This window comes from Agelaius phoeniceus, chromosome 6 (assembly GCF_051311805.1).
Source record: "Agelaius phoeniceus isolate bAgePho1 chromosome 6, bAgePho1.hap1, whole genome shotgun sequence".
Classification (NCBI taxonomy): domain Eukaryota; kingdom Metazoa; phylum Chordata; class Aves; order Passeriformes; family Icteridae; genus Agelaius; species Agelaius phoeniceus.
This window is the reverse complement of record NC_135270.1, coordinates 30,741,450-30,764,547: the sequence shown is the minus strand read 5'-3', so window position 1 is coordinate 30,764,547 and position 23,098 is coordinate 30,741,450. Positions and strand designations below refer to the sequence as shown.

The following is a 23,098-nucleotide window of genomic DNA, read 5'->3' as shown; positions in this document are numbered from 1 at the left end:
TGGGTGAAGCTACGGTAGTTAGCAGATGCCTAATTTAGACTTCATCTGACTCCAGTTTCAGTAATACTCCCCAGGTCAAAGGCAGTCCAGTCCTTTTGATCGCCTGGGTAACACACTCCTTTTAGTTGTTTTTGCAGGATTCAACAAAAGGGGAGAGAAAATCTACAAACTGTCTCATAATTTGAAACTGTTGAGATACAGTTTGGTTGTTTCTGCTGATGAGATGAGATTTTCCAGGGTCAGGAGAGCATCAGAGCAGAAAATGAAGGCAGCCAGGAGCCTGAATGCAAGGCGACTGTCATGCTCCAGAACACAGTGCCTAGGACAGGCTCCTAGTGGGTAAAGTGCACTCAGAATTCAAAACCATACTCATATACCTCTTGTTAACTAGACAAAGAAATGGAACATGAACACTTTCTGAGTATGTGCAGGCTGCACACAGGGGAGCAATTTCCATCACAAGTTTTTTTATTCTGCAAGTTTTTTTGAATGTGTCAGACTGCTGTTCCAGCACAGAGTGATGACATTTGGAATTGCAGTGTGATTGGCGTAGCAAAACCAGGAAAACAATAACATGAATAACATGAGTTTGTCACATAAGAAGAGTGAATTAAATTGATTCTGTGTAGTGTTTTCATCTCAAAGTGCTTGAGAAGTTTGTTTATAAATTGATTATTTCCCTATGACTCAAATGCAGCCACCTCTGGGCTGAAATGTAGTTGTCATCATTGCACATCCAGTGCTTAGGCTGGCTATGAAGAATTTGCTTTATTACGCATCTGGTTTCATCCAGCTGTTCATAATTAAATGAGAACTTTGTAGCACCTCAGTCAGATTCTCAGACTGGAAGGGGCAGTTGTTAGTGTCATAAGTTCTAAAGTCACTGAATTTTCCAAGACAAAATTCAGACAAGTTGTGCTGATATGCAACTGCAAGTAGTTACAACCAACTTCACTTAGACTGTGCTCGGTGAATCCTGAGGGCTGGGCAGTTGTTCTTACGTCTCTGATACTGGAATAGCATAGCTACAGTCCTCAGGGAGGCAAGTTACGTTATTCTAAGTTTTTTGTGCCTTGGCTGTTACTTTACTCTTCTTCAAGACCTCCATGATTTTGATGACACCCTTGAAGGTGTCAGGGAATTGAAAGACTGCAGGAGTGAAAATAGTATGCATTTTTGTTTCGGGGTTTTTTTGTCAAGCAAAATGTCAGTGGTTGACTGACTTCATATGTTCCACCTTGATACGTTGATATAATAGACCCAAAATCAGATCACAGCCTAATTCCACATTCTTTTGCAAAGTAACAAATTTTTTTTGGCACTACTTCCTACTAGCTCATTGATTAATAGTAATAGAACTAGAGTGGTAGAGCTAAATCTTATTCTGCTGAATACATCTCACACTTTTTCCTGCTACACTGTCAGATCTAGTTTACCTTAGCAGGTACAGGATGTGTAGTGATAAGCTTGATATACTGTGCTGCCTGTTTAGTTGTACTACCTTGTAGTAAGATTACCTCAGGGAAGTAAAAATAAGCATCAAGAGAGGTTATATAATTTTTCCTAGCCAGGATACAGTAGTCATACTCCACCCAAAGACAGCAACAAAGCTGAGAATATTCTCAGTGACAGGCTCATATACTTTCCACTGGGTCTTATCACCATCACAAGCAAAAATTTTTAAGCAAATCATCACATACAAAGTCTAGCTCTGGACTTTGCATCATTGCTTTTTCATCAAATGCTCAAGGGATTAGTTTTGAACCTACCAAATCCCTCCCAATCTGCAAATCATAAATTTATAACTGAAGCAAATAAATCCATGTATGCATGAGGAGAGGGGGCTTTGCCAGGCCATTTTGGCAATTGCAGTAAGTGGGTTATGGTCAGTTTTCTAAAACAGTCTTCTCATAAAAGACAAAAAGAGAGGACAGGAAACTTTTTATATTCACGAACAAGTGCCAAATCCTTCTCTTTTTTTATCATAATGTACTGACACTCAGCTTTTGTTAGCATTCATTGCACAGAAATTAGTGATCTCCAGTTTTGACCATATAGCTGCAAGAGGATTAGGCTAGTTCATTTTTGGGGATGGCTCTGTCTCCTGTAGTTTTAAGATACCTCAGGGCTGCATCCCCATTATCCTTCAGTCTCTGGAATTGTTAAACTTTGTAGTCAAAGTCTGCTGCCAGTATTTTTGCAGCAGTGCCTCAGTGTTCTCAGGTCATGCAGCCAGGTTACACACACATCTCCCATTCCAGCAATCCTGGTGACCACCACTTCTGCACCCAGTCTAGCTCCTCTGTAACTTTGCTGTATAGCTTGGCCAGGATTTTAGAGCAGTTGTGAGAAATTAACTTTTTTTCTGTCTAACCCAGTTTAAGTTTTTTTCAGGACAGATCTGAAGATCTGATTTTTACTGTGTTATTGTTAGTTTTTTTCTGCTGATCTTAACATTATCTGATCTGTTTAAGTGCTGAAAACTTGGTATATCATCAAACATCTGCTGTATTTTTGGAGAAATGTCTCTAGTTTGGTGAGGCAATCTAAATCACTAGAATTGTGATTCTCAATTTGCACAAAATGCATGCTCTGTTTTTTAAGGGATTCTGCCAGACCCTGCTGACACATGAAGCATAAGAAAATATTTGGCATCAGCTACTTCCCCAGAGATTTTTCCTCTTCTAGGTAGTGGAAAATGATCTCTCTGTACACATGTATTCAATTCTTTTAGGTCTGTTCATAAGCAAAGGTTCCATCTCTTTTTTTAGCATACCCATATTCTGATGGTTCCTCTGTGCAGTTTATGGTAATGAATATATTCACCTCCTTTTTTAGCCTCTGCTACAGGCACAGGATACCTTGCCAGCATTGCAGATTACAGAGTAGCCTTCAAATTCTCCTTCAATGACTTGATACTCCAGCTTTCCAAAGAAAAGGTTCTTAAGAGAAGGCTAAAGAATGGCTCCCATTTCTTGTAGATCATGTTCTTTGAGGCTATTGTTTACCTGTCTGGTTGAGTTTTAACCTCCTTGCAGGACTAAACCCACCACTACTAGTCTGAAGCTGTACCTGTTGCCTGTGTGGCAGGGCTGGTGCTGGCACTGCAGCTGCTCCTGCCCCAGTGCCCACCCTCAGGCCACTAAATGCCAAGTTGGCTTTACCGAGAGTGTGGGAGCACTTCACAGCTCAGAGAGCTCAGTCAGCCCACTGTGCCCCCACACAGGGCTCAGCACCACTGCTCTTCAGGCTGGGCATCTCCAAAGGATGACAGGACCCTGCTCCCATAGACACTCTATCCAACCAACACCCTCCAGTACTGAGAGGGAACTCAGGGCTTCTTTGCACTGAGTTATAGGGTTAAGGACCTGCCATGGAGCTTGGATGCACAGTTCCTCTTCCAGTTCAGGGGAGGTTCAGGTCCTGGCCTATCTGCTGTTACCCAGAAAACTCAACAAAGCAGACTTACAAAGCAGGCCAAATGCAAACAGCATTTAAAACTCCATGGCCCCTTACTAATGGGGCTGTGCTGTGTCAAGTCTCAATAGCTCACACATAACAGCCATGTCATTGTGGGGTATGGGCACACAACTGCTAAGGAGAGAGCGAGGAAAAATAATAAAAAAGACAACATGCAAAAGGCTAAGGAGGCCCCTGGTTTCCTTAATGGAATTAGTCCTTCCTTTATGAATTCCAGGGTTAAATGCTATAAATGTGATTCACATACTCCCTCCCCTCAGCAAAGCAGAAAGATCTGCTAGACACATGTTCAGAGCAGAACGGGGAAGATATGACGTGACTCAAGAGCCTGGAAGGCTAAAAGGAGTAGATGAGGGAGAGCTCTGCAGCCCTTGATCTTTTTAAGATTTACTGCCTTTGCCCCTTGCAAGGATTTTTTTTTTCCTGGAAAATTCTAGCTTCTAGCAATTAAAAAAAAAATTGGCCAGGGCAATAAACAAGATCTTTGAAGGGGGAAGGAAGCCAAGAGAAAGTCAGGCCCATTAGTCACGCAGCTGCATTTCCTGTCACAAAGGACCCCAGTTGAGTAATCACTCAAAATATGCTTGTTATTTTTTCCTATTTTATTTCAACTTTCAGCCTGCCAATATCTACTGCAAGAAAAAAATAAACCAAGAAAAAGTCTTTTAGTTTCAGAGGGGAGAACAATGTACTATCAGACACTGATTTACATTCTTTTTCCTTTTCTTAAATTTTCATAGCCTAAAAAGGCTTCAGTGATATGAGAGAAATGTTGGTAGTGCACAATGGGTCTGAGAGAGTCCTGGTGTTTTCGGGGCACATAGTTTCAGCAGAAGTGTGGATGTCAAAGTTCCTGGGCTACATTTCCAACTGCTATCATTGATTCACAGTACGACCTTGACTGAGTCATGTACTCTTTATCTATAATTTACTATGAAACATAAAGACGATAACAGCTTTTGCATAATTGTTTTGTTGGGCTTCATTAATGGTGCTTATAAGTAATGTTAGGTCCTCTGATGAAAATTCTGTACAAGTATTTGTCTAAAGAAAAATGCAGTCAAGACTGAAAAGAAATCAACTTGTAATTTAAAGCAGAACATTGCTATTACTAGATTTTAAAAGTACTTACATAAAAAGATGTGAAAATAGGAGCAATTCTATGAAATAGAAGGAGGAAAGTCTTGCTGACGCTGTCTTTTGAGATACTCAGAGGAAGAAAAATACAGCACAGGGGACAACCCCCTTCACAGTGTTGAAAGAGATTGATTATACCAGCTCCCCACCCCTGCCTCCAGATCCTGGATTAGAAAGTGCTGGCTGTGATCAATCTGGTACTGACTTCTAAAAGAAGGCACAGATACATGATGGAAGTAAAGCTGGAAAACCTCTGTTTTCCCAGATTGCTGATTCTTTTATCAACAAGCACAACTACAAAATATGAAACCCTGCTCTTAATTTATTCAAAAGTAATGAGTATGGTGACCAGGCCACCTATAAAGAAGGGCCATAAGCATGCTTCAGGGCACATAACAGTTTGTAACTTACATTCTTGACAGGGTACCTGAGTATATGGCTCTGTGAACATGATTGCAAAGGGATTACGAATCTCTGTTTGGATTGCTGTCTAAGTAAAGAGTAGATGATTGTAGTTTACACTATGTAATAACATGACTTCAAATGCTACGTAAAAAATGAAGCTTACATTGCTTACATTTGCATGCAAGTGCCTGGTAATGTCATATAATTCTCTAATTTGCACTCATTTGATACCCCAGATGTGCAATGTTTTCAAACCACAGCTTATGAGCAGATGTGATTTACACAGCAATATAAATCACAGCTTCCTAATGCTAGTTAAAGGGTGTAAACTCAAACAAATGTGAGATTTACACCAATTTGGTTAAGGAGAGACTTTGAAAGGCTGTTTACCTCTACATTTAAAATCAATTCAGAATGATTATTTATGCATGTTTACACTGAATGGAAAAGTAAAAATCTTATGGGTCATATCTCAAATGTGAAAAATTCCATGCTAGATTATCTTTATAAATTATGCTCAGCCTTTGTCTTCCCTAATAGCAGGCAAGGCAAGGTGTGCTCCTCAGTGGGAACACAAGTGTGCACTCCTGGTCTGTGGTCAGAGCTGGCATGAGGGTGTAGGGGCTGTCTGCTACTCTCACACCACATGACTTTCACTGCTGCGTGTGCCAGTCTGCTGGATCCCCACATCATATGACATTATATGCAATAGCAATAGGCTTATGTCCTACAACTATCTCTGCCATGGGGATAAAGGCCATTTCCAATGATTACTGATACCTACACAGATTTGAAATCATGTACTGGTAGGTATGAATGAGTGGAAATTATTTGTTTACAAGGTCAGCACAAACTTTGTACTTTTTTCTTTATGACTGCCAGGGTATGTGATAATATTTCCTGTATCAGTATTGCAGAGATGTATTGGTATAAACAGTATCTAATACCTCAGACAGTGTAAATAATAACCACCAATTAAATATACTGGTAAATATACAGGGTAGCAACTAATTTTCTCTTTACTTACCTGGTTATCCTAGGAATTTGTATGGCTGTATAGCCATGGTATTTGAGTATCTCCAAACCTCTGAATCTGTGATCTCCATGCAGGTCTGATGCATATTAGTCCAATTAGCCCTGTATAGGTGTGCCACTTAAGCCCTAAGATGAATGACTGACTCAGAATCATCTCAGAAGTCTATGACCTCTTGATTCACCTGCTGGCTGTGAAGAATTACTCTCCCTCTTGCATAGATGAGAAGCTGAGTCATAAAAAACTTAAGTTACATGCCCATAAACACATAAATAGCAACAGGAATGGAATCAGAACTCATGATGTACAGATCCTCAGTCCCTGTCTAGTTGCATTAAGTTACTCTCTCTCCTGCTTTCAGAGAACTAATCATATTTGGTAAAATAGCCAGCAGCTGTTGCTCTTTGCACTGCAGTGCTTTGTGATGTGTGTGGACTTAGAAATAACTGCTTATCAGGAAGTTAAGTTAATTGGGTAACAACACAGTTGCTTAGTGCATTGACAATTGAATTTATCAGCTCTTTTGCTAAACTGCTGCATGAATTTGGGCAATTACTTCACGTGCTGCCATTTTTCTAATTGAATATAGGAATAATAACATTATTGGACATACAGGCACAAAAATCACTGTAGAGTGCTGCTCTGTTTCTAATTTAAGACATTGGAATGACAAAAGGGAAGGGATACAGACAAAAGTTCTCCCATTTAGCTGAATGACACAATTCAAAAATTTCTTGAAACAAAAATGGTTGGTAAGAACATTTCAGTTGCAAGTTTTACCAGCAGACATGTCATTCCAGGGCTGTTGTGCCTCTGCAGCTGTGCTTCTGCACCCTTTTCCAGTCAGCACAGGATGGAGCTCTCTGGGTGTGTCTCAGGGCTGGTTTTCTTTTCCTCCAAATACAGTATAGGAGTGTGGAATTTGGCTATATGTAGCAGACACATAGCTTCATTTTGACAGCAAAACTGACTAGGAAAGGGTTAACCTGTCTAATGGAAACATTTCAGTAAAACTGAGGGAGGTGGAACTTAAGTCTCAAGTCTTAATAAAATGCAGGTGTTTCATTGTTAGGTTTAAAATGTCTTAAGACTCCAGCAAGCATTTGAAAACAAGGGAAAAAATGTGCTATTGAATAGGAAACTTGGAAACACAACAAGAGTAGTGCAAAGCATCTACAGAGAATTCAGCTTTCACTGGCTAAGGTCTGCCTTAAAGTTCACAGAGTGAAAATAAAACATAAATATTAACTGAATAGCACCTCTCACAACGTGCATCTGACTTCTGAGGTATTACACCTGGGATTAACTTTTGACATTCTCCTTTTCACCATTGTGACTTTGCTGTCTTACTGGCTCCATGCAGAGTATTTATACTCATTTTGCAACCTTTCTTCTTCTTTCTCAGTCTGTTTGGAGTGTTGATGGGGTGACAGGTAGTGTGAGCACTGCATTCATAGTGTACAGAAAGCTCTGCTAAATCATTTGCAACTGCTTTCATGTCAGGAATAGGAATTTTTCTGTGTGTTGAGGGGAACCAAACTACTTTTAGAACAAGCTAATAAAAAGACTGTAAAGAAATCACCAGTCACTATTTTCTTCTCTTTCAATTCCCTCTCCTTATCACAAATAACTTGGGGGAGCATTTGTCAGTAAACTGCACTGCTTAGGTCACAGAATAGAAGGATTGCACTGAACTTTGACCTTTACCTTCAAGTTTTTAACATATTTGGTGAATTAACATAGATACAACATTCTAAAGGGAAATGAAACCTGAAGAACTAGAGAAGCCTAAATGTACTTATGATTGCCCAAGATTACTGCACCAATATCCCTATGGACCTTAATTAGTGTGGGTATTTTTGGGACCTGTGTGGTGAAAACAGTAACCAATTACTGTCCATAAAAATTCAGCCCTGGGAGAAAATCAGGCATCGATTTTCCTGGCCTTAGCCTTGGTGATGTAGATAAGCTGTTACCACTAGAGGAGAAGGGCAGAAGTAGTCCTTGGAGTACCTGATAGGATGGAAAACAAAAGAGTATCTTGGGTTTTGATGTGAGAGTTTCACAGCTGTGATGTAGTAGGAAACAGAGAAGCAACAGTGAAGACTGACAGGTGGGAAATAAACAGTACTAAGCAAAAAATATGTGGCATACAGAAAAGTCTAAGGCAATGAATAAAAATTAAGCTGATGGAGCAGTGGAGCTAATAAACCTGAGAATCTGCCAGGTCTTGTTTTACATAGAGTAAGTAGCGTGCTCAGGACAGCTTGAGTAAATAATTCAGAATACCAAACAACAAAAATCAAACCCCTCCATTATCAGAATGGAAACCCAAAAAAGGCCAGGCTGTGTTCCTTCTGTGCACCCTGCCCTGCATCCTTGCTATAGGTCACTGGCCATCCAAACTGACAGACTGGAATACAGGCATCAGACTGACATGGCAGAAGTGAAGGAGGGGGAAGTGTAGATCTTTCTTCACACAACTTTCAGAATACACCTTTTTTACTGTCAGCCATCATCAAAATTAGGTGTATTTTTGAGAGGCGTTTTCTGAAGATGCAGTGGAAACAGACTACAGCTAAAGAGAGAGGCAAAGAGTAGAAATCTTCACTTAGAGTATCTCAAAAATCCTGGTAGGAATCTTCAAGTTGGCCTGAATGTGCTCAGGATCATACCCTTGAGGAAACAAGTATTTGTCAGCATTTGTTAGCTGCTCACAATTTTAGATCTTCCCTGGCCTTCTCATTTCCTCCTTTGCTTTGTCAGACTGCTTTCATCCCACTCCTACTCAACTTTGCAGATGCCAGTTCCTGTTTCTAATGTCAGCAGTTCTCAATCTTCTCAGATAACCCTGTTGTTGTTTGTGCCTTGCTACGTGAGGGAAACAACCCGTGCTTTCTGTTCCCTCCTAAAAAGTCACTCCTGCTCTAGCTCCAGCAAACCTAACCCAGCCCCTGCTCTGCTCAACTTCTGCCCAAATCCAGCATGTCAGACTGCAAAAACTGGCAATGCCTCTGGTCTCAGTGTGGGGAAATAACCAAAATCAGTGTTAGAAGCATGGGTTTTTTATTCTCCATCAAATTGGCCTTTATTTTTTCTCTCTACCCTTGCAATTATTCTTGAATTTTCTGATGTATGTTGTCTCCGAGAGCCACTAAAAAGGGTGGATGGATTTGCAATAAAATATGTACAGCTCTGTTAAAGCAGTTTTACATTAGTTTGTATCAACTCTGAACTAATAGTGACGTCAGTCATTGAAAAGCTCCAGACAAGTACTTTATACTAGTGCTAAATATTAGCAATAATTGTTAGTGTTAGACCTCTTAGTTATCTTTGCACATACTGCTGACTATTCCAAATCATACAAGAGAAAGATTCTTCCTCTAAACACTTAATGTGCTGTGAATTCAGTTGTATTTGACTCAAAGAACTAACCAATAACCTTTGTATCCCGTCTCTTATTTCTCGTATTCCTCCATCTTTGCGTGATGAAAGTTTCCCTTCCAAATTTCATTTGCCTCATGTATATTTATTTTAAATGCCTGAAATGGAAATAAATTTCTTCACAGATTTCTTCTATACATAAGAAAAATGTAGCTAACTGCTTATAAAAGAAGTGAAGATTCCCATATAAAATAATAACAATAACAATAATTATAATTATTTCATTCTAGAGGGTGGCGTCAAGAGTGAGATTGTGCTAATGGCACAGAGAACAGAAAATATTAATATCAGAATATCAAAGAAGACCAAAATCTTTGCTTTTATGCTACTCTTCCAATAGCATCTTAGTGTATTTTAAGGAATGGTTAAGGATATTTTTAATTTTAGTCTTCAATTTTTGTAAGTGGAGCAAAGAAGTGCCTCCCTTAGTTTATTTTTTATTTCCTCTAGCCTAGTGTAAAATATCTTAGCATTGTACCTTTCACAGGTGACCTGTAGCTTTTTTATGAGAGTGAAATGCCTGAAGTGCTTGCATGCAGAGCAGCAGGACCTGATGCCCTTCATTTCACAATAGCTTAGAAATAGGCTTTAAAGGCAATAGTGCTGATGCTTCCACCCAAGGCAGGGCTCAGAAGGGATAGGTACAAGTAAGTACAGAACTGTTTGCTTTCCCTTTCCCCTGCTTTACTGTGGGATACCCACAAACATTTAATTAAAGCCATTGTATGCATGCTTAACTTGGAGATATCTGTGGTTCCTTGAAACCGTTACGCAGGAGCACCAAAGAAAATACAAGAGAGTCACTGAAGGAAAATACAAATGAATTAGAAAAGCATAGCAACCAGAGAATACATTTCCCATAATACAACAGTCAAAGGTCATGAGATCACAGATGCTCAGTTGCTCATGCATATCATCTATTCTCTCCACTTGCATGCTTGCTCCGGAGAGGGCAAAGATTTAATGAGGATGGGGCTAGCATTAGCAGTTCTCACCCTTCCTCACACCCTACATCTCAAAGAGCACTGAAAGCCTCTTTGAAGTTGGAATAGACACACATTGAATTTTCCCAATGCACACACACAATCTGGAGTTTTCTCATCAGGTACAAAAATACAAGGTGACTGTTCTCTTCTGGCTGCCCTGGATGAGAACAAAGCTCTCGAATCAAAGACTTGCTGAATTGAGGAGTTGAAAGAAGTTTCTCCATTGCATCTGTCTTTTCAACCTGCAGTAGCAGCCCTTCTCGGTCTCACGGTTTCTATTAGTCAGTTCATTTTTCCCAGCTCCTCAAGAAGAAATCCTGTACAGACAAAACAGCACTATATTTACAGGAAGCTTGGCAGGGTCAAAAAGTGACTGTAAAAGAGATCTCTTGTTAAAACAGATACAGCATTTGCTCTGATGTAGATACAGCTAGGACTCAGCAATCTCTGATTTGCTATCAAGGCCTTGAAGGTGATCTCAGAGTCAGATCTGTTAAACTTGGTGACATTGTGTTGTTATCACTTAGCAGAGCTAACTCAGTTGCTCCAAGTCCCACTTAATCTGTGCAGCTCACTACCCACAGCTTCTGACCTACTTAGTCACTTCCGGTCTTTGATTTTAGTCTTAAGGCCTCTTTTCTGAGTTGGCATGTGACTGACATTTAATCTTAATCAAACTTCCTTGAACTTCCATTACTGTCAAGTACAGCTTCTCTCACCATAATACCCACCCTTCTGAGTGCAAGAAAACTGATTTACAGCCAACAGTCTGCCACTTCTCTTATGCTCCATGTTCATCTTTGCTTTGTTTTTCTTCCCATATGAGTCACTTCTTCCCCCTCTCTGACACATCATGCTACACTTTGTTTCCCTCGATCTGTCAGTGGCTGAGGTGCTGCCCTGCACACCTTTACTGCAGAGATCTGGTGAGAATTATTATAGTGTGTGCCCAGCTACCGTGTGCAGATTCGGAAAAAGCTAAACACAAAGAATTGAGTTGGCCACAGGCTGTTTCAGAAAGTCAGCTTGTTTAATATGCTTTTGCTTCTGACCAGAAATGATGACCAACTCAGTTCCCCTATGCCTTGCTTAAGAGCTCCTTATGCAAAACACAGTTGTTTAATCTATGCCTCCCCACCTACCATCTCCCCTGTTACTTCAGGGCACTTGTTAACTTTACAGATGCTGGAAGTCCTTACCAGCCTAAGGACTTTCCCAGTTCTCTCTGGTTCTGTATGCTGCAGTAATGTGCCTTTGAAATAGACTCCTTCAGCCAATTTCCTTCCACGACCAGAATCCAATCTAAAGATGTTAATCCAGTACCACGGTGAGTTTTGCCTGCACAGGGGCACTTCTGAACTGATGGGATCTGTTGATTTTTGAGATTCTTTCACCACAATAGAGAAGCTCAAAGATATGGCCAGGTGCTCTTAGTGGCCCAATGCTCTTTGGATGTCAGATACAAAACATTTAGTGGCAATGTCATCTGCCTGTAACACGTAGGAGAGATTTGTTCAATCCCCTCTTGCATGTATGCCCTTTCCTGACCTTTTTCAATATGCACAGTTCTGCTTTGCTCTCTTCCTCCTATTTCTGCGCTCATCAGCACTCATCCACTTTTGGGTCTTGTTGTTATTAACAGGTTATGTGACCCATCACTGAGCGCAGCCTTGTCCTCTTAGGAGGCAGAAAATACCACACATTTTGGAAGGACAAATTAGCTACAGGCCATTCTTACTAAGCCTCTCCTTCAACTTATCTCAAATTGTATTTTTGAACTGCAGTCACTACACACTATAAGTTGAAAACAACCACTTGAGCCCTTTCCAGCAAGGCTTTGATACTAGGCCTGGAGGAGAGATAAGCAGCACATTGAAGTTGTGGTATCTCTGTAACTGTGGGCAGGGAGTGAATGGAAACATGCCCTCCTTCTGGCACTGCCTGGCTCTGCATGAGGGGAGAGGATCCAGCTCAGCAGCTGGGGTTCACACACATGGTGGGAGCCAGCGGCCTCTCAGCTGATGACAGATTAGACTCAGGGCTGGTTAGTGGGAAGCCTGTGATTAGACTTCTGCAACATCTGTCTCTAGCACTAAAGGAATCACTGCTGTGGGCTGTGATTTTCTCAGCAAACTGTAATTATACCAGGAACCTCATTCCTGCTAATTTTCTCAACAACTTAAGTGCAAAAAAATGTGAGTAAGGATGCAGGAAAGCTGAAACTGTGAAAAGAGCAGGAAAGAGGTACCTGTTTATATTTTTTTCAGCCCATTCCAATTATTTTCTCTCCGTTTCTTAGATTTGTATGAATCACAGACTCTTTTCTCCTGGAAGTCAGTGTCCAGGTTTAACTACCTGAAGTTAACCTGAAGCTGATAGCACACATCGTCTCTGTCCACTTCTGTCCCATGGCAACCTAAACAAGTGTGGTGGCACTTGCAGAAGGTGTCATACCAACTTTTCCTTGGCAGTGCCACCTCTTTCCTCCCATGGGGGCAGCAGTATGGAGTGCTGGTCCCTGATCACAACTGTTCTGAGGACATTCCCAGGAAGGTTTGGCCTGGGCAGAAGTGTGGGATATGGGAGATTGCTCAGGGTGAGTTTAAACCTTACTCCCAAAGGTCCTGTCTAGACTAGGATTTAAGAGTTTGAACTTTAAAAGTGTTAGGTTGTGTAGAATAACTCTCTGTTTTAAAAGATACAGAAAAGGCAGTAAAAGCTTGAACTCCCAGTAACACCTGGTAAATTTTGCCAAAATAACAATGTCAAAAAAGAGCAGGATTTTCTTGCAAGATTTCTCTGCCAGAAAAATCTTTTTGTTTGTGTAGTTGTAACTCCATGGTTGCTCATTTGCCATTCTTTGCTCAGAATATAAGAAGAAACAGATTTTTTTTTAATGTATGTGTAGGAGAGGAGGAGAAATATCTAAGTGAGAGTTTGCCAACAGAGCTTTACCATCCAATACTTAAGATGTAGTCAAGGTCAAAATGATTCAAACTAATCCATGTACTTCTTCACTTTTCTCACAGCATTAAAGTGACTTTTAGTATACTTTGAAGGCAAGTGTGTCTTGTGTATGTTAAGCAATTTTACATCAGCATCCTTCTCTTCTAGAAGAAAGCAGAATTGTTTCTTACCAGCATGTCTGCACTTCATCCTGCAGCACATCTGGCAGCACAGCCAGGGATGAGAGTGTGGCAGCAGGAACTTGACCCTTGGGTCTGAAAGCACTGGGAAGGCTGCAATTGGCAAGCAGACCCCTATCTCCAGAGCCAAGCCTCTGCAGGCTGGTGACACATGTGGAGTAGTCTGGAATTGGCACAAATGGCTGTGGACGAGGAGGAGAGAGGAAAGGTTAGAAGGAAAGTGGAAAAAATGCCTCTTGCATATTTCACTTTCTTTTCCATCTGCTTGTGTGCTGTTGCTCTGAGCTATTAAACAGCTGCAGTGCTCTCTCCCAGAAGGGACTGTGATTCAGTGGAGATGGAGAATTATCCCTACAGCTTAGGGCTTTGGGAGCCCTCTTGAATGGAAGGGACCAGAGGAGTAATGTTTCTCTGATTGACTCTTCTACTAAATACACTTGGGAATTCAGCCCTTGGGGCAGTAGCCAGAGATGCTGTTCAGGCTCCTCAGACCTGAAACTCCTGGCAGGCAGTGGGTACTGCTGGGTACTTCTGACTCATTCTTGTTGAACTAGGTGAGTCCTTCTTGTTTCTTGCCTTCCAAGCAGAACCTCCCAACTCTCCTGAATTGGTTTCAAATTTCAAGAAGAGCAGATTACTCAAGCAAAAGTTGTTTGCAGACTTTGAGACTGTAGCTTGGGAAGATAAAGGTAGAGCGGGAGGACCAGGAGAAGGTGGGATGGGCCTACAGTGAGTGCCAAGATCTGAGCAAAAGAGCAGGTTTTTTTGCATCCATTCAGACACTCAGCAATTTCCTGCGTTTTTCCTGCAATCAGCATGCTCCACCTGCTTTTACTTAACCATTTCCTGTTTACGGCTTCCAAAAACTTTCTGGTGAAATCACTAATCTGCCACAAGATCAGTCTTTATGGTTCCTTTTGAGCAGGCTTCACTCACTTTTTTCTCTGTCTTCAGTACACAGATCTTTCAGACTGAGGCACTGTGTGCTGTGTGTGCATGTCTGCAGGCATGTGTGCTTGCAGCCAGTAGTTATGCCAGGAACTTGTGTTTGCTCATTTGTTCTTTCTCTTAACATATGCCCCTTCTTTTCCTTCTAAGTCTTGCTGGTTGTTGCAAATTTGAGCAAAGAAACAAACAGTAGCACTGAGGGCTGGTGCCTCTTTCTGTACAATAGAGGGCTCCAGATATTTAGAGGAAGGACTCTTCCCATTACTTTCAAGATCTAAGTGCTCGCCCACCAATGAGGAATTTGTTCTCTGCATAGCTTGCCCATGCTTTGAATTATTTTCTAGATTTGAAAACAGTGAGGCAATTTCTTCTGGTCTACTGTTCAGTTTCTCAGATGTGAAAGGTAAGGTGTGAGGAGAAGGAAGGGTGAACCCAAGAAAAAAAAATCTCTTTTTTACAATGTAGATGGCTCCCACAAGTGCCCATCACACATTTAGTCATGTCTTGCAGAAATCAATAGAAATGCCTGCATGCTTCAAGTCTACTCTCCTTAGCTATATTGCAGATAACACTACAGCCACCACTAAAATAAAATTTATTTTTCACTGCTTTTCCTGTTTGTTTGCTCTTTTTATTTCTCTTCTGAAGCAGTGAAAATAGATTCTTAAGTTTCCTCTCTGATTCTCATGCTCTTGCACAGTGCTGCAATGTTTGGGTTGCGGTGAGCACTGCAGGGGAATGTTCTCTTCTTAAAATAAATCATGGAAACATTTCTGTTGGAATCAGGGCTTGTAGAAGTTTACTTTTTTAAAAAAAAAGAAGAATGTCAGGCCAGCTTTGGCCTGGCACTATATCCCTTTAGAGGGAACAGACTTCTGATGCATGTCAGTGTATATGTACTGACGTGTGTGTCTGTATATATATACACACATACATACATATACGTACACACACACACCAGTACACATGCCAGCTACACTGGTATAACTGACCACTGAAATCATCCTGTAAGGACACTGGACATGTTGGGCCTGTCAGACAGATCTGCAGATTCCTTAACTATCTCTGCTGCAAGTTAGTGTAAGTCAGAATGCTTTCTCTGTCCCCTTAGGTGTAGAAGGAGTTGATCTGTCCTGTGCACTGGCACTGCTGCTGAGCTGTTTCACACTTTGGAAATTAAGTTGATGCGCTCAGACTCTCACATGTTTCTGGATATTTTATCAGGAACACTAAACCCCCACTCCCTGCTTTAGCTGTAATATAAACATGCAGCGGTATCACTTCTGTATGGGTTATAAGGGATGGTCTGGGCATTGCTGATGTCCAGGCAGCTGTCTGCTGTAGGCATAGCACAACCCCACTTAGATCAGAGTTTGCTGAAGTATCCTTCAAGCTCTTTGTGAGCAGCTTTTGAACTTCCATTAGGGAAAGGAAGCAGTTGTTTTCTGCACAGAAGTTTCTTTCAGATTGGCCCAAGTATGTAAAATGGTTACTTTGGTACCCATCCAGCACAATTCATTCAATATTTTGTGTCAGGGTGCTTGTCATCAGTGGCATTTGCCCAGGGTGAGTCACACCTACCCAAGCAATGATCTGAGAGAGCCCTCAAATATTTTACAGGGTACAGCCCTGGTAAATTCATGATCATATTGGACCACACAGCACTTTATAGAGCAGCTCCTTCTAACCAGATTTCAGCCCAAGAGGCAACTACTTCCAAAAGAGATTCTCTGGTTCAGTATCCATCTTTATTTTCCAGATGTTTCTTTCACCTCACTGCTTTCTGGTTACATTGTAAATTTGAGTACACTCAAGAAATTTTTGCTTTCTTCCTCCACCCTAAAATTGAAGAAAAGCTGAACTATATAAAAATGAAGTGAGAACTGAGACCCTGAAGGAAAATGGCACAAGGTGTAGAGAACCATGCAAGACTCTTTCCAGGAAATGGGCAGAAGGTTCATCACATGAGTCACTGTAACCTTAGATGACTAAATTCTTGAAGAATAAACTGTCAGGAATATGATACTGCTCAGGACCGTTCCAGAGGGAGACGAAACCTTCTTAAATAGCTTTTGTTTGGTTTTTTGTTCATGATTCATTCCTGAGGAAATTGCTGAGTCTCTGGCCAGGAACGGGGTGGAGGAAGCAGAGGCAGTGCCAGCCCTCCATGGTGGAGGCTGCAGGCAAGGCATGCTGGGCTGCACCTCCTGCTGGTCCTGGCACCAGCTCTCCTGCCCAAGGAGCTGAGAATGGGTCAGGAGCACTCCATGGCTGTCCTGCCCAAGTGAATAGAGTAAAACAGGATCACTAGTGCTCATCTGCCAACTGAATCAATTCACAGCATGTTTTTGTCTACCAGCAGGTATGAGACCAAGAGGAAATGAAGATATTAAAACTCTAATTCCAGCTCCTTTTAAAAAGTTTTCTTGTTCTACCTGCTCCAAACAGTTAACCAAGTTCTATCAATAAAACTGGCCCAAAGCTCTGAATTTGGATTTCAGAGATGGCCTTAAGATTTTAAGCCAGTAACAACAGAAGAAGTCAGATGCCCTCCAGAGCTACCTCCAGAGGAGCTGAACTAGCATTAACAGCACTGGGGAATGTTTGCAGAAGTATCTTGAGTGTGGAGAGACCCCAATTTCCAGCACACTGCTGTCAGTTCCCATCATGATGAGTTTCACCCAAGCATTTAACATTTCAGCATTAGTTCCATGTCTCATAATGCCATTTATGTAATGATTGCTCATTTGGTTCCCATTAAAATAATGGTATTTCTTCTGCAAACCACTGCCTGTAAAAATCAAGCCACTCAGTTTCTCTTTAGATTGTAATAAAGGAAATAAATAGTAGGATGCACACTAATTCCCAGAGAATGGGGGGCTTTCTTTCCCCTCTTCAACATACAAAGTTCAGACATCAGAATTAGGAATGTGAAAGATCTGTTAAGGGTTAATGAATCCATCTCCTGCAAAAACACAGTGTAGTTACTCCTCAGAAGATGTTCCTCAGATACTATATTGATAAAGGAGTCTGCAGCTCTCCATAGTCAGAGTCATTTCTCTCTTGAAATTGAAGAAATGGAAGGTGCAGTTCTCTCAAGTCATCACAGTGCCACTGTACTTTGAGACAGTGTAGAATGATTCCTTGTATTGTATATACCAGCACTTTGAGGAATTCAGTTTCACATGTCTCAAACAATGGGGGTTTCATCTCTTCCTGTGGGAGCCTGCTCTGCAGCCTAACTCATTTCACCATCTGGAGTGTTTTCCTGAGTGTCTGCTCACTTTAAACTTTCTTTTAATTGTATACCCACTATTTCTTCTTAAAGGTAATTTGCCAAAAGTTTCTGTTGTGTGAAATTCACATTCTGTTGTGCTTTTTTTTTTTTTGAGGATTGAGAAAACCCTGAAAGATTGATGACTTCTTCTCTTTGCTTTTTCTTCCTCAGAAATAATAAGTAATTAATAATATATTACTGCTTTTTTAGTCATTCATCTCAGCGATTTACAAGGAAGATCAACATTGTTGTACTCTTTTTACAGATGGAAAAAATTGAAGCACAGGGCAGGAAACAACTTGTCTGAGATCATTCAATGAGCCCATAGCAAGACTTGGATTTTTAAGCAGGTCTCCACAGTACTGCCCTACTTTTTTCTTACTTTTTTATTTTTTTGGCACAATCTAGTTCCCTTTGGCTTTGTTGGAGTACCTAGGAAGGACAAACTTTCCATGAACTTTATTCAGAATTGCAATATTGTAACTGAAAGGTCAGCTTGTTGAATATTTAACAGTTACTATCTTTCCAGTGTGTTGGTCAAGCATCCTAATTAAGCAGTGATAAATAAAACCAACAAAGCATTTTAACAGACCAATTCAGTCCCTAGGGCCCAGAGTTGAATTTCCTTCAGCTAGCCTGTGTTTTCCCAGTTGCAGATTGTCCAGATTGAACACTGTATATATGAAGCACACTCTTATCAGCACACTGCAGGGAGATTTCCTTCCTCCACAGTGCCACCAGGCTTACTTCACCTGTCCTATTTCCCTTAGCTTAGTGGTTTTCAGTAAGTGTGTTTCTCAGAATCTCAATAGTTGCTGAATTATAAATCTTCCAGTTTGGAATCATAACACCACAATGTGTACAGCATGATAGACATTGTGGGGAGTGATACCCAGCAGAGCCCTGAGCAGGCTTACCTGGGTGTCAGAACTCTCTGTGGGCTGCTAAGACATAGAGGGTTTCTCTTACTTGCCTTGAAGCTTCTACCTGTCCAGCCTGTAATTTCAGTGAATATCTTTGGTGGGCCTGGAGACACCTGAGCAGATGGTGTAAGGTGAGTGTTGTTCCTCACCTCCACATGGGGAGGTGAGGGCAGCCAGTTCTGTGTGCTTGCAGCCTGGTGTGCAGGGGCCTCGTAAGTGCCCTGCAGTCTGCAGAGTGAGCTGACAGCACTCACCACATATAAGGTGCCTCACTCTGTGTGGATTGAGGATTGAGAAATCAGGGCTCTGGCTAGGCCTGAGTTAGATCTGAGGGATAGCACACAGATCCTCCTGGCTGCTGACCATTGTCAAAGTATGCCAGCAAATGAAGTCTGTAGCATTATTCCCCTACTGCTCCTTCAGGCCTCCTTCATTCCAGATGTGACTGCAGCAGCAGCTGAGGATTTACTGAAAGCCATAGGACTGCTGTAGGTCACTGAGCACATGACATTTGCTTTCAAATTGAGTTTGAGAAACTACCAAGCAGTGTCAAGCCTATGTCTCCTGGCTATGTGAATAGAGGAAGCTAAGAAGCAACAATGATTACATAAAGCAGGGAAATCCCCCCCAGACTTCCCCCAGACTACCTCAAACTGAAGCTGATTTGCATATGTTCAGTACAAATAACTTTGCAATGGCTTCTAGCCCCATGAAAGAGTTACATGTCCTTGCTTATAATGATATAACCAGGCCACTTCTCCAAGTTGAATCACTTGGAGAAGATAACAAAAGATCAAATCAGAGCCTGTGTAGAAATCTAAGCAGTTTTATGTAGCACATAGGCCTGCTTCAGGTGCAGATACAACTGGGTATTGCTATTCCACACAAAATCAATGGGAACTGTTCAGCACCTATTAGTAACCAGCAGTTATTCCAGAAAAAAAAAACTGCGTTATGTTTTATAATTTGTGATTATGGATGGGTGGTATCATACATACCTTCCTATACAAACTCTGTTTGGTAGAAAATAGACCTTACTGAAAACTAGAAAAAAGCTATGGTACTCTTGTAGTTAAAAACTATGGTCATCCACTTTACAAAACCTGAGACTCATTTTGCCTGGAATTCCTGAGTGATACTGTTCAAATGCAGTGCTGTTAAACAGACTTCCAAGATTCCTGTGATTTGTTTTAAACATCATGGTTTAACAGAAACAAACAAGTAAGCAAAAAGAGACAGCATATTGAAAATGCACATTTACTGGGCTATCTAAAGCTCAGAAATGTAGTTGGCTAATATGACTCCACAAAACTATTTTTTGTTATCTTCTATGCACTAAGAATGACAATGTTCATAAGCCTAGTATATCATGACTATGGAATGCCTGGATTGTCCTTGAAGACAGGTGGTATTTTCTGTTCCCTTGCTTAGAGAGTAGGGCTTGGGGATTTGTTTGTTTGTTTGTTTGAATAGGATGAGAATATAGACTTCTCACAGGCTCACTATGATCTGTTTCTTTGGAAAGAATAGTTTTCTTATTCTTTCCTATCTTTTTATTGAAATCGGTTCTCAGATACATTTCCTGTCAGCTGTCTCCCAAAGCTAGATGGAGTATAGAAAACTTCACTTATTCTCTCCCAGTAAATTCACAGAAGGACTCCCTATACATTTTTGGGGTTGTCAAGCCAGCTTTATATTAACATTAAGTACAGTTGGGTAGGGCTTTAGGTGTCTTGTAGTAAATACCAAAGCTGTTTTAAACAGTCTTAGAGGTGCTTTTGTCAGTGTAGCATATTTCCCTTGAGGAATATGGGAAATGAGAGTTATCATCATTGTCAGTATGGTTATACCAGGACAGCTATAGGAGCAGCTCTTTTCTAGTGTAGTTGCTTTTTGGTATAGTTAAAAAATAGGGCTAAAGAGCAAGAGGAAAACTGAGACACAGCTTACTTTGACAATCTGTGTAATAAGCCTTGTGTTTTTTCTACAATATCACCTCTGTTAATCATGGCTTCTTACTGTGAAATATCCTGCCTTCTACTTTCCTCCTTTCAGGTTTATTGACTTTCTTCAAGCTTTCTTCAAGCTTCTTCAAGCACAGTAGGAATCATCCCAGGTAGGAGCTGGCTGTTCTGCAGAGTCCTTCAGGCACCTGAGGGCTCTCTGTGCTATGATGGAGTTTGTCTCAGTGGGTCAGCTGCAGAGACTGGAAGAGAAATACATATTTGAATAGGCCTGAGATGCCTTGCAACACAGTTAATAGCAGCAAACCTGAGGACATGACATGATCTGACTGATGCTTGGTACCTTGGATATTTTGGTCCTGCTAACTGTGTGTGTTTCTTCAGTTTATGTTCGTCACCTTGCAGGTTGCTCAGGAAGGCTTTCATTTTGGTTTTAAATATTTCCTCTCACAAACAACAGCCTGTTTTCTACATAAAGTGTCTAATCACAGTCATATAATATCCTTTCTTTACAAAGAGACTGGTTCATCCCAAAGCACTTTACAGTCTGTCAATGACAGAGGTCTAAGACTAGAAGAGGAGCAGATTATACTGGTTGGGAGCAGGCTCTGATCTCAGCCTAGGTATTAATAAAGCATGTAAAGTGGAGCCATAATATTCTCTCTGAATCCAAGGCAATTTGCTGTTAGTTAGAAAACATATTGCAATTAGATGTGCTCTCTTTAACTCTAGAATATGTGTTTGAACTGTCAAACATGAGCTGTAGTAGAGAATGTCCATCTTCTTGCACATACCATTCTCTGTTCATAGGTACTGGCTACGAAAAATCAGTTTTATTGGAAAATTAGGGTGGTGCAAGTACCCTAGCAAGTACAGTATTCTCAGCAAGTACATGCTGGCCTTTGGAGAGCTCTGGCAAAGAATGGTAAAGGGGCCTCGAACAGTCTAAAGTTTGGCTCTAGAGCACATCAGAAAGTTTGCCAGCCAGAATGAGAAGGAGAGTGATCTACTTACACTGGTAACTAGAAGGACAACCAGACAGGCAGAAAAAAGAGGATCATTACATGCACGTCAGTCCATTTTCAACAGATCTGTACCATTAGTTCATAGTGAACTTATTACCTTGATTTCTTTTGTGTATTAAATGGGTTTCCAAGTGGTTGTTTGCTGGAGGAAATGGCAACTTTGCAATCTCATTCAGAAATATTGTGATTGAGGTGTCTTGTCTTTATTGTGTGTTTCAGATCGAAAGGATCAAACTAATTTAGTTTGGGAAGGAACCAATCCTGCCCTGCAGCCCATACGAGTGAGGAACACTGCCTTGAAAGATACTTTACATGATGCTGCTTTACCCAGCACTACTGGTGAGACTTCAAGAAATACATCAAATCTATAGAAAGGACAAATGAAACCTCCCCAAAGACTTGAAGGAATGATGACATTGGTTTTCAAAAATCTGGTGAAGCAGAGATTGAACATTCTTCTTCTTTCATCTCTTCAAAGACTGACTTTAAAAGCAAGTGCTGTTCTTTCTATATGTGGGGCCATACTTAACTCTGAACTTAAGAAAAACCTGTCTTTTGTTTAGGTTAATTTAAGTGACCTAATAATAAAAGCCTCTGAAGAACATACATGGTACTGAAGAAGTGTAGGCCACATGTGTGTTCCTAATTCACCTCACCATCTCATCAGTTTGGAGGAACCAATGGCCAAGCACAGGAGTGTCCACAGCCCAAAACACTGTGAAATGTTCACTTCTTTTTTTTAAGAGAATGATAAGCCTACTCAGTGGCTTGATTACAAAGCAATAGTACAGTAAGTACTTACTCCAGTAACTCACTTGGAAATGATGTAAGAGTTACAAATAGCTGGGCTCAGACTGTTCAGAATGTTAGGAGAACAGGTAGCAATCTAAACAGTGGGAAGATCAATGTGTATTACAGCTGCTCAGCTTTCTCTGTCTTCAAAGCACTTTTGAAGTATTCACAACATGACTGCAAACCACAGAACTGTTTACTCACCTTACAGACTTAGAGAATGTATGACTTGCTCAAGGCCACTAAAAGCATCACTGGCTGTGCTGTGATCAGGATGTGTTCCTGGCTCTCAAGCCTACACGAAAGCCATGGGTTCAGTTAGTGCCAGCTGCTGCTGAAGGCACCATTGGCCTGAGAGGCTGCTTCTGTCCTCTGCCATCACAGGGAAAGCCTCCCTGAGCACCCTCTTGAGAATTGTACAGAAATATGAGAGGTCTGAAGTAGTGCTGAAGTAGCTGAAGTAACCCAGCAAGGAAATGAGCTGCAGTGAGGCCACCTGGGGCAGCCAGGCAGGCAGGTTGCCATCTGCTGTTTGCTG

General features: G+C 41.1%; 1 protein-coding gene across 4 annotated transcripts in view; it reads left to right on the top strand.

The window, feature by feature from the left end:
- Positions 1–22,372, top strand: part of RAD51B (RAD51 paralog B) — a 397,362-nt gene extending 374,990 nt beyond the window's left edge. For 3 of the 4 annotated variants that reach the window (XM_077180324.1, XM_077180322.1, XM_077180326.1), the window contains one exon: positions 21,988–22,372. In XM_077180324.1, coding sequence (XP_077036439.1) covers positions 21,988–22,011 — 24 coding nt within the window. In that variant the 3' untranslated portion in view covers positions 22,012–22,372. Of the gene's footprint in view, positions 1–20,834; positions 20,896–21,987 lie in introns of all 4 variants that reach the window. The other variant, XM_077180323.1, reaches the window with a different exon arrangement.
- Positions 22,373–23,098: the final 726 nt, after the last annotated feature.